The sequence below is a fragment of the Galeopterus variegatus genome, unplaced genomic scaffold (assembly GCF_000696425.1).
Source record: "Galeopterus variegatus unplaced genomic scaffold, G_variegatus-3.0.2 Scaffold4193, whole genome shotgun sequence".
Classification (NCBI taxonomy): Eukaryota; Metazoa; Chordata; class Mammalia; order Dermoptera; family Cynocephalidae; genus Galeopterus; species Galeopterus variegatus.
Window position 1 is genome coordinate 76,227 of NW_007730304.1, and position 12,289 is coordinate 88,515.

Sequence of the window (12,289 nt, forward strand, 5' to 3'; positions counted from 1 at the left end):
GAGCACAGGGGATGCTCAGACTCCTGTCCACTAGCCCAGATGTTTGCTAAATTGTGGTGGTGGTGGTTTCTTATAAGCCTTGAAAACGTTAATTGCATTTTCTGATGCTGCTTTTACATGAGCATTGCATTTAGTTGTACAGAGAGAGTGTGAGGAATTCATAAACAAAGGTGAACTTTAAAATGCTGTGATCCCTTTGGAGGGAGGTAGGTGCTGCGGGGGGCCCCACTCGTGCTCTGCAGAATCTGCACATGTTGGTGGTGGTGGCAAGTGCAGTGCCCAGTGACCACAAGCACACTAGCTGGGTGGGAGGGGGCATCCTGCCACCGTCAACAGCTGGCCACTCCCTGAGCATCTTGACGAACTTTCCACTGTGTGCCCGGTCCAGCCCAGGCCTTCTCCACAGCCTCAGCTGCCCGCTCATTGTGTCCATGAACACTTCAAAAGCAGCAGGTCAAAAAAGGGAAAACACCTCCCCATCAAGCTGCGTGCACATCTGAATTCTCACATCTCAATTGCTGGCTGCAGTCCAGGCTCAGGCCTCTAGTCTGGAAACCTGAAACTGGAAACTCCTTCGCCCTGGATCGAGGCTGCCTCAGCCCCTCCAGGACTCCTGGTCTGATGGGGTCTTCCAGAGGCTGTGAGCTCCTCATGGGCAGAGAGCGCATCAGAGTCATGTGTGCCCTCCTGCCCGCACACAGCGGGGCCCCATCAGTGTTTGGGAAACAGAAGAGCAGCTGAGCAGGGCCTCTTTGTAAGCACTGGGTTTAGCTATTTGCTTGTTATCATCAAAGGGGCACCAAGTCAAGACGACCACTGGCCATGGGTAACTGTTTTCTTCTTTACGTCCCTCTGAATTCATTCGAATTCCTTACAGGAAGCAGCTGTCAGTTACTTTTAGAATTTTTTTTGTGTGTGTGGAATGTACATAGCATAAAATTTACCATTTTAACCATTTTTAAATGCACAGTTTGGTGGCATTAAGTGCGTTCACATGGCCGTGTAACCATCAGCACCGTCCATCTCCAGAGCTTTTTCTTCATCCCACGCTGAAACTCTGTCCCCACTAAACACACACAACTCCCCTGTCCTGCCCCTGCCCCAGCCCCGGGCAAGCACCGTCCCACTGTCTGTGACTGTCAGCTTGACCACTCCGGGTACCTCATGTAAGTGGAATCACGCAGCGTTAGTCTTTTTGTGGCTGGTTTATTTCATTCAGTATAAAGTCTTCAAGGTTCATCTACGCCGTAGCGTGGATTAAAATTTCCTTCCTTTTTCATATTGAATAATACACGTATATTCCGTCGAATGTATGTGCTACATTTTGTTTATCCATTGATCTGTCGACGGATTTCAGGGTTGTTTCCAGGTTTTGGCTACTACAAAGAATGCTGCTCTGAACATTGGTGCGCAAGTATCTAAGTGGCTTCTTTTAACTCTTTTGGGAATATACCTAAAAAGTGGAATTGCTGGATCATATAGTAAAATTGCTTTTAGAATTTAGACACATTTTCTAATATTTCTAAAGTGGTCATTTTGATTCAAACAGAAGGTCTCCTGANTTAGACACATTTTCTAATATTTCTAAAGTGGTCATTTTGATTCAAACAGAAGGTCTCCTGATGATGGGGGTGACATGGAAGTGCAGGCTGAAACCTCAGACTTGTTCTTGTGACTCGTGTGACGCTTGGTGACATGAAATGATTGGTTTTCAAGTGTGGTTTTAATTTTTTCTTACAGCATCAAGCTTCTAGCTGTGCAAGAACTACTGGATAAAGAGGCCCTGGAAAAGGTAAGTACGTTGCTTTTCCTGCTCCACATTCAAGAACTGAGAGCACAGGGCCGTGTACAGGAGAATTTCAACGCCCTGACACCCCCCACCAGTCAGCACCTACGCAAAGGTGGCCTCTTCTACTTTGTACTCTTTTTTTTTTTTTTTTTCTTCTGTCTTTTTTCCGTGTCCGGCAACGGATCGCAACCCTCAGTGTTGCCCCCGTACCGGACCTGAATTCATTCGAATTCCTTACAGGAAGCAGCTGTCAGTTACTTTTAGAATTTTTTTTGTGTGTGTGGAATGTACATAGCATAAAATTTACCATTTTAACCATTTTTAAATGCACAGTTTGGTGGCATTAAGTGCGTTCACATGGTCGTATAACCATCAGCACCGTCCATCTCCAGAGCTTTTTCTTCATCCCACGCTGAAACTCTGTCCCCACTAAACACACACAACTCCCCTGTCCTGCCCCTGCCCCAGCCCCGGGCAAGCACCGTCCCACTGTCTGTGACTGTCAGCTTGACCACTCCGGGTACCTCATGTAAGTGGAATCACGCAGCGTTAGTCTTTTTGTGGCTGGTTTATTTCATTCAGTATAAAGTCTTCAAGGTTCATCTACGCCGTAGCGTGGATTAAAATTTCCTTCCTTTTTCATATTGAATAATACACGTATATTCCGTCGAATGTATGTGCTACATTTTGTTTATCCATTGATCTGTCGACGGATTTCAGGGTTGTTTCCAGGTTTTGGCTACTACAAAGAATGCTGCTCTGAACATTGGTGCGCAAGTATCTAAGTGGCTTCTTTTAACTCTTTTGGGAATATACCTAAAAAGTGGAATTGCTGGATCATATAGTAAAATTGCTTTTAGAATTTAGACACATTTTCTAATATTTCTAAAGTGGTCATTTTGATTCAAACAGAAGGTCTCCTGATGATGGGGGTGACATGGAAGTGCAGGCTGAAACCTCAGACTTGTTCTTGTGACTCGTGTGACGCTTGGTGACATGAAATGATTGGTTTTCAAGTGTGGTTTTAATTTTTTCTTACAGCATCAAGCTTCTAGCTGTGCAAGAACTACTGGATAAAGAGGCCCTGGAAAAGGTAAGTACGTTGCTTTTCCTGCTCCACATTCAAGAACTGAGAGCACAGGGCCGTGTACAGGAGAATTTCAACGCCCTGACACCCCCCACCAGTCAGCACCTACGCAAAGGTGGCCTCTTCTACTTTGTACTCTTTTTTTTTTTTTTTTGTCTTCTGTCTTTTTTCCGTGTCCGGCAACGGATCGCAACCCTCAGTGTTGCCCCCGTACCGGACTGGGGACCGGCAATGGGATCGCAAGCCTCGGTGTTGCTCCCGCGCCTCGCTCAGCCAGTGAGCGGGAACCGGTCTGTATGTGGGATCCGAACCCTCGGACGGGAGCGCCGCTGCGCTTCCCAAGCGGCGCACTATCCAGTGCGCCACCGGGCCGGCCCTACTTTGTACTCTTGACAGCCAGTGAACAAAGCGGGATTTTAATCAGAACTCCCCACGCTGCCCGAACCCCACTCACACTTACAGCGCACCCTGCATGGCTCCTTTTGGTTGTGTGAAGAGCAGGGCCTTGCCCCGCAGCAGGTGTGCTCTGGAGAAGGTTCTCCGTGTTTCCAAATGCCGTGAGTGAGACGCCTCCCACGCTCGACTCTGGACGTGCCCCTTTGCTCGTCTTGGCTGGGTCTGTGTTATTATTTGGCATGTGGGTGATGGAACTGAAGCCCAGTGAGGTTGGTACCTCGCCCACGGCGAGTAGATTGAGTGGAAGTGACGTCCCGTCTCCAGAACCAGTGCTTTTCTGTTTCACAGGCAAGTTCGTGAGTTTGCGTCCCTTTTTGGCTACTTCTGAGGGTCGGGAAACTGCCTCCCCAACCCCAAACCCATGTTTCACTGTGCCCTGATAGAGGCCCCACCCTCACTCCAGTGTGTCTCAGCTTTCTATATTCAAGTCCAGCTCGCAATTGGGGATCCTTTGCCAGTGCAGGGTCCAAGTTCTGCATGCAAGGTGGGGTGGGCTTTGCAAAGCAGGCTGGGCAGAGCAGGCCCCCGCGTGCCACCCCACAAGCCACCCTGCTCATACTAAGCTGCCTCCTAGGGTAGCTCAGGACTCTTCCTGCTTATGTAGCTTGGGTGTTAATTAGAATCTGGAATGCTAACATGAAAGAAAGTGATTAGGGAGATAAGCACCCAAGTGGTATTAGTTTATTTTTAGAATTTAAAGTGTTTGGATTAGTAGTCAGTCTGCTTGTTGGCGCTTAAACGAGTAAAGTCTTTAAAATAAGCAGCAAGCAGTGATGTGAAGGAGGAGAGGTCTGGCCTCGTACTGCGCGTCCCCTTGGCCTCCCTTCCGTCTCAGGTAGCACAAGGCTGTGCTCCCCAGCTGTGCTCTCCAGCTGTGCTCCCTGCGACCTCTGAGAGGCAGCTCGAGGCCCAAAGGCGTCAATATAGCTGAAGGGCTTCCTAAACGCCAGAGCACTCTACTCATATTAATTCTTAATTACTTACATTAATTCTTAATATGCATTTAGCCACTAAAACATACTAGGACTGGCTATAAAAAACATCATTAGGTAAATCAGACAACGCTGTCGATCAGTGTTTACTTTTGCTGAAGTTGATAATTGGCTTGTGACCATGTATGAGAATAGCCTTGCTCGTGGGAATTAATACTGACATGTTTAGGAACAAAGGGTCATGGTGTTTATAACTTGTTCTCAAATGATTCAGGAAAAAAAATTGCTGTGGGTATATCAGACAGAGCCAGCGAGAGACAAACGTAACTGATAAAGGGGCAAACGTAAACAGTTGATTCTTGAGTGAAGGCGTACGTGAGAGTTCTTGTCTGTTCTTGAAACGGACAGAGCCAGCGAGAGACAAACGTAACTGATAAAGGGGAAAACGTAAACAGTTGATTCTTGAGTGAAGGCGTACGTGAGAGTTCTTGTCTGTTCTTGAAACTTTTTCATAGTTACCTCCTTAAAATTTCCCTCTTAGAATTCACGGCAGTTATTTGTCTTATTCAGTTTAAAAAAACCATCAAACCAAGTTGGCACGTGTGGGGTCCCTACGCTAGAGCGTATCAGGATAATAAAAATATGGCAGAGAATGCCAGGGAGTCTTTCAAGCTGTGCTCGTGCCGAGCCGTGGCTGCTGACGGCTTAGAAACCTGCCGGGGCAGAGCGGCCTCCTCCCTGGCCGGTTTCTCTCGGGTCTCTCGGGGCGCACCGTGGGTGCTGCAGTCACCCTCCTGCTTTAGCTCCTCCCCGATCCCCTCCTCCCCCTGCTCCTCCTGCTCTTCCTCCTCTCCCCGTCTCTCCCCAAGTCTGATGATGGTTTTGTGTTGTTCCTCATCTCCATCTGTCACCAGTGGGAAGCTTTACGTGGTGATCTAGACATGCACAGGGGCCAGCCAGCACCCAGGTTCACTCAGTTTCCTTCTTTCTGTTCATTTGTTCGTTCATTCATTCATTCATGCATTCATTCATTCATTCATGCATTCATGCTCTGGGCATTTGTTGAGCTTTCTGTGTACCAGGAAAGCAGCAAATGTTTCTAGAAAAGTTCAGAAGCAGTTGTCAAGAACTCAGTAGCCAGTTGACACATGACATATCACCAGGCATAGTGCTATTTTTGCAGCAAGATTATTCCAGTTGATATTCTGGAATAAGATCCTAAAGACCCTTATGACTGACAGATTCCCTTGTACCTGGAAAAGTTGGAGAGCCACCAAGAAAAGTTCCTTATCAGCTGTAGAACTTTGCTGCTCGAAGCACGGTCCATAGACCAGCAGCGGCGGAAACTTGTTAGAAATGCAGAAATCTCGGGCTCCACCCCAGACCCCCTGAATCAGAGCTACATCCTGATAAGACGCCAGGTGACTTGTGTGCGCCGAGGGCCAAGCAGCACTGCTGTGGGGTCTCATTTATTATCAGCATCACATTTATTGACTAGTCCATAATCGTCTTTTTGGCACCCAAAGAGAAGATGTAAACATTATCATTCTATTTTTAAGAACCCAGTTTTTATCTTTAGTTTGCCTGATCCTTCCTTTCATTAAGAAAGCCTTAATTTCATCAGTAGGGCCAGCAAGAAGGGCCTCAGTTAGACATACGCCCTGCAAACCTCCAACCCAGACACACAGTCACCCCAGTGGAGACCTGTGTGTGCCTCCCTCTTGTAAAATGGGAGCTATTCTGAAGAGGTGGTTTCCATCACAGAAATGGAAGATGAAATTTGAACAGTAGAAGATTTGAATTATGTGAAACACAGCACACAAGGCTAAAAAGAAGCAGCAGTGCTTTGGGGTCTCATGAAAAGTAAGACTTCTGCTGCTTCTCGCTGATACGAGTATTAGGTGTTGGTACTATGATGTTGGTATTTTAGCTTAAGATGACAGCATTTGCCTAGACTTTACCTGGTTTCAGGTAGAGAGTCTTTCCATCTTTAGCAGCGCTGAGGTTTTCCTGGTGTCCGCAGAGGCTCCCGCTGTAGAGAGCCAAGCTCTCCTCCCGGGCTCCCCCCTGTTGGGCTGTGGGAACTGGCTCAGGATCTTGCCCGGAGGCCCGGGTCCCTTGCCCCACCTGTGGAACTGCTCTTCGTGGCTCCTTCTCACTCTAAAACTCTTGGGCTTCATTTTTCAGAGTTGATCATATTGTGAAGAGGGGAAATTTCATCTTTGTGTTCTCTATTTTCCAGTATTTTCTCCACTCCCTTACTGCAGGGGTCCTTACTGAGTTTGCAGTTTTCATGTTTTGTGTACCCTGCTCACCATCAAAACATGCTCTCTGTGAAGAGGTGACCAGCCCAGTGACCCTGATACGTAGGTCAATAGAGTTCCAGTTTTTACCTGTCACGACTTGTGTTAATTTAGGTGCAGTAAGTTGGGGAGGAGATGGGAGAAAACTAGGGGATCAGGTCTTTGAATTTCTCTTCTTCACTCACACTACATAGAGCTACTTCCCAGACTAGTGACAGTGATTTGTCACGTATTTTTAAAATGTTATAAACCATACAATAAACAATCTAACTTTCTCTACCAATTTCTTATTTCAAAAAATTGTTAGAACCATTATAAATGTATAAATGTCAGGGCACGTGACATTTCTCCGAAAACGTGTTTTTGATTTAGATGTGTTTTTTTTTGGTCAAACATCTATTAGGTCCCAAGAGCAAGGACTTGCTCTAAGAAGGATGCACGTCATCCTGCTCTCTGTTCCCTTTGCTTTGGGAGTGGGATGCTTTTGTTTTTCTGAACTTAAGTCACACGGACTTGTTTCCCAGGCTTTAAAAACAGGCCGATCTAATGCCTTTAAACGTGGCCTTGCATGAAAGGAAATAAAAATATTGGTACAGCTTGATTTAGAAAGATCGTTTTTCAATGACCCTTTCAAACCGCTTCCTGCAAAGCTGCAAACAATAGTTTGGCCAGTCACTCCAGCTGGAGGTCACCCTTGCCCTGGTAGGACCAGAGGGTGGGCCACCAGCTGACCCAGGCTGCGGCCAGCGCCTGCCTGAAAAGCTGCGTGTGTGAGCTGGGACTCCTGGAGGCCCTTCTCTGTCCTGCCCCGCCCCCTGCACCCAGGCCACGACTCACTGAGTTCCCATTCCATCCTCTAGATCCCAGCTCTGAGGCTGCACAGATGGGCTCAGTCCATCCCTGCCGTTGACTGGCCGGGGGGCCTGTTGGGCAAGAGACTGGCCAGCCTCAGTTTCCTTTTAACATGCAGTCACAGTAATATCACCTTCATTGGGATTTTTTATGCGAATTAAGTGAGATAATGTATGAAATCAAAGAGATTTTATAGAGATACATATATAGTAAGCACCAGGGCAGCAGTAGCTCATACCCTGCCTGCCACTGCTGATTAGCCGCTGCTGCTGTCGTAATCGTCGTCGTCGTCATATTGGTATCTCCTCCTCACTTCTCTCTTGAGAAGCCCAACTTCAGGTCAATCTGTTGCCATTAGAAGACGTTAAAAAAGATGGTACATTCTCCCATCCTCTTTTGCCAAATCATCTAGGACGGGATGCCTGCCAGGCCTCCCTGCTGCTACCGGGTGTTTTTCTTAGAATTTCAGCTTTGGAGTCCACCTCTTAGTCTGGCTTTCCTACAGGTGGAGCAGATGCTCTCTAAGACCTATTTTAGTGATTTCAGTGTGTGATAAAGCAAAGACATTTCACCCGCAAGCCTGGGACTAGAAAAATTGAACTTTACAGAATAGTCGGGCGGGTACTCTTCCAGCCAAAGCCTAGTGGTGGGCAGCATTAGAATTAGAGGTTAATAGCTTCCTGGGAATTTTCAGAAGGGAATTGGAGGTTACCATTTTCACACAGGTGCGTGTGAATAACTGAAGGATGCTAAGTGCTTGCAGCTGTAATTGGTGATAATGATTTCTGAATATGCACACATGCACGTACATAAACCCTAGCTCTGTTCTTACATGCTTTCAGAGTATTTTTCACTGTTATTTGGACTTCCAATTAATTTAGTTCGTGTGATAATTGAATGCGTGCTCTGTGCCTAAATTGTACTATATAGCAAGAGGGATAAAGTTATAAACATACTTTACATTTGGATGGCATGTGTAGGATCTCAGAATGCCCAAGCTGAGGGAGACTTTAAAACCAGCCCTGTCGCTTTGCAAACGGGACGCTGAGGCCAAGGGAGTTGAAGTGCCCCTCCTGCTGGGTCCACGGCAGGGGTATTAATAAACCAGAAATGACCCCAGAGGACTGGGTTCCTTCCCCAGTATATTAGTGTTTCTGTTGCTTATGATGGAATACCTGAAACTGGGTAATTTATAGAGAAATGACATTTATTTCTTACACTTTTGGAGGCTTGGAAATCCACAGCACAGGGGGCATATCTGGTGAGGGTTTTCTTCTTGGTGGTGACTCTCTACAGTGATGCAGGGTATCGCATTGTGAGATTGGCACGAGCAAGAAAGTTTAACGTGCTCCATTCAAGAGGGCACATTCCTCATGATCCAACCACCTCTCAAAGGCCCCACCTTTCAAATACCATAATTGAATTTACCCCCCCTAACACTGTCACAATGGAGATCAAGTTTCCAATACAGGAACTTTTAGGGAACACATTTGAGCCATAGCATTCTGTCCCTGGCCCCCAAAGTTTGTGTCCTTCTTACATGTAAATACATTATACATTCCTTCCATCCCCAAAGTCTTAACTTGTTTCAACTCAGAGGTCCAAAGTCTCCTCTATGAAATCAAACAAGTTATCTACTTCCAAGATACAATGGTGGGGCAAGCATAGAGTATATATTCCTGTTCAAAAAGAGAGAAATAAGTGCTGGCCGCTTATTCAGTTGGTGTAGAGCATAGTGCTGTTAACACCAAGATCCAGGATTCGATTCCTGTACCAGCCAGCCACCAGAAAGAAAGAAAGAAAGAAAGAAAGAAAGAAAGAGAGAGAGAGAGAGAGAGAGAGAGAGATTATGTTAAGTGAAATAAACCAGACATGGAAAGAGAAATACTGCATGTCTTCACTCATTAAAGAAAGGAAAGAAGGAAAGGAAAGGAAAGGAAAGGAAAGGAAGAAAGAAGGAAGGAAGGGAAAAGGAAAGGAAAAGGAAAGGAAAAGGAAAGGAAAGGAAGAAAAAGAGAAGTAGGCCAAAATAAAATGGTAAAAGATCCTAAGCAGGAAAGGAAAAGGAAAGGAAAAGGAAAGGAAAGGAAAGGAAGAAAAAGAGAAGTAGGCCAAAATAAAATGGTAAAAGATCCTAAGCATGTCCAAAACCTAGCAAGAGAAGCATTAAATCTTAAAGCTCGAAAATAATCTCCCTTGACTCCATGTGTGGCATCCTGTGGTCACTGGTGTGGGGGTTGGGCCTCCGAGTCCTCTGGCAGCCCCCTCTTGTGGCTTTCCTGGGTTCAGCCCCCACATCAGCTCTTCCAGCCTGGCACTGTGCACTGGTAGCTCTACAGCTCTGGGGTCTCAGTGGTGATCCCACTAGGCATGGCCCTGGTGGGGTTTCTCTGCTGCAACTCTGTCTCCACTTTTCTGCTCAGCATTGCTCTAGCGAAGGCTGTCTGTGGTGATGACCACCCCCCACCCCCCACAACAGATCTCTTCCTGGGTCCCCAGGCGTTTTAAGTACATCTTTTGAAATCGGGATAAGAGGCTGCTATGCCTCCACAGTTCTGGCTTTCTGTGGGTCTGCAGACTTAACACCATGTGAACGTCACCAAGGCTCTGGCTTGTATCCTCCAAAGCAGCAGGTCCAGTAGCACCTGGGGCCAACTTAGCCACATCTGGAGTAACGGAGGCAGCTGGGGTACAGGGATCAGCATCCCAAGATGGCCGTGGGCAGTGCGCCCGTGGAGGGCTCCCCAAGCCTGTGCCCTGATACCTCTCTGTCTTCCTAGGCCTCGTGGCCTGTGATGGGACGGACAGCCTCAATGATGTCTGAAATTGCCTTCGGGGTCTTTCTCCCATTCTCCTCATCAGTGCGGCCTGCTGCCTCTCTTCATGGTCCCATTTAATCTGGACATCAGCCTTGACAGCCATGGTGGGTGATTCTGTCTCTGCACTTTCCAGGGCTGGGAGCAGGTCCAGCGGGTTTCCAGCTGATGGAGAACTGGAACTCAGGTCTTCTGACAGCATGACTTGGATGGTTGGTACTTGTCTCCATGAGCCCCGTTTGGTTGAGCAGAAGGGACAGACAATGTGGGCTGGCGGGCAGAGGGGAGGCAGGAGGAGGTTCCAGGCCCCAGATGTGGACATGGCGGGGGAGCACGCAAAAGTGCAGGAGTGTGCGCTGGTGTGCAGGGTGCCTGGAGGTCCACTGGACAGTGCAGGGAGCTGATGAGGAACCTGTGGAAGGACGGAGAGCGTGGCTAGGACACACCCTTCATTTAGGCTCAGTGTCAAAATGAATTGCTGCTGCAAGAATCTTCACTTATTAAAAATATACTTAAATCTACTTTAAAACAATGGTGTGTTCTTTCGAAAATATTAGAATTAGATTCTTCAGACCTGTTGGCTTATTTTTCCTCCCACACACAGTCCTTCATGTGGTCGGAGGTTAGTTTGAATGCTGTCTTGAGTAGCTGGTATTCACACATCCGTGCAAGTTTTTGTTTTTGTTTGTTTTCAGCGGTTGAGCCACATCAGTGTCTAATTGTGATTACACTCCTTGTAATCATTTTCCCGGATGAATCCCTGTTTGTAGGAAGCTGGCTCCTTTTCCTTGAAAGGGCCGGTGAGCAGAATGCGGGCCCCACTGTGGAGCTCCAGCCCCGCTGTGTGGAGCCTGCCCCGGGCTTACCGCAGCTGCCACAGCTGCCCGCCAGCTCCACCTTGCAAGCTGCATGCTTGGGGTCCACCCAAGTACCCACTGCCAGAAAGTGGAGCATCTTGGTGACTCATGGGCCAGGCTTCATGGTCCATAAAAAAAACAAAAGATGAGGGGGAGGGAGAGGGAGGTTGGGTGTCATTGGGTGGGAGACACGGGGTACAAATGCAATTTGTGGTGATGGGCATGCTGCCAGTATGAATCTGGCCTGCACATCATGGGCACAAGGGGTGACAATCAGCTCTGTATCACATGAATATAAATAACCAATAAAAAAAATGAAAAAAAGAAAGATGGCTTTTCTCCTGATCCTTCAGAAATCATCACAAGAAACTGTGTATTTAGGGGCTCCCACTACTTTCCTCTCTTTATGGAAAGTTTTTATCTGAAATGACCAAAAACTAAAGGCCCCAAATAGGACTTTTAAATTCCATTTAGCTTTATCAGCTATCAAAGATAAGTAAATTAAGCAATGAGGGGTCATTTTAAATTTATTACATGGGCAAAGTTTTAAAACTCGTGATATGTAATGTTGAAATTGTGATGAAACCGGTGCCCCCACTTACTGCTGGGGAGGGCAGGTCCTTTCACAAGCTCTTGGCAGCATGTTTCATTAGCCTTTGAGATGCTCCTACCCTTTGACCATACCTAGAAGTGTATCTTAAGGAAACGACCCATCAAATGGAAAAATAATAGGCATGCTATGGCATGCTTTATAGTCATGAGTAACTGGAAGGCAGGTCAGTGTGCTGCAGGAAGGGAGTGGCTCAGAAAGTTTATGGTGGATCTGCCCAAGGGACTGGTACGTGTCCCTCAGAAATGGTAACTCTTTTAGCCTCATAGAAATGTGACTTAATATTTACCAAAAGGGAGTGTAAGCAGTTGTACCTGCTGTGATTACTACTGTGTAAAAATCTGTTTATTCTTTGAGCCAGTATTTATTGAGTGCTGCGTCCTGTAAGGCGTTGTGCTAGACCGCGGGAGACTGACAGCTGTGAACACGACATTTACTTATCCTGCCCTCTTTAGCTCACCTTCCTTATAACAGGTATGGGGAAAACATTAGCAATTTGTAATTACACAAATGCTTATTTAAATGCAATAGTGATGAGTGACTCAGAAACAGAACAAAAGTAAAACAAGTGGTCAGGTGGGGGGGGG

General features: G+C 46.8%; 1 protein-coding gene across 1 annotated transcript in view; it reads left to right on the forward strand.

Moving 5' to 3' along the window:
- Positions 1 to 12,289, forward strand: part of EEPD1 (endonuclease/exonuclease/phosphatase family domain containing 1) — a 132,367-nt gene that overhangs the window by 76,221 nt on the left and 43,857 nt on the right. Inside the window, exon 3 of the mRNA XM_008586973.1 lies at positions 1,741 to 1,792. Within this exon, the coding sequence (XP_008585195.1) occupies positions 1,741 to 1,792 (52 nt within the window). The remainder of the gene's footprint in view (positions 1 to 1,740; positions 1,793 to 12,289) is intronic.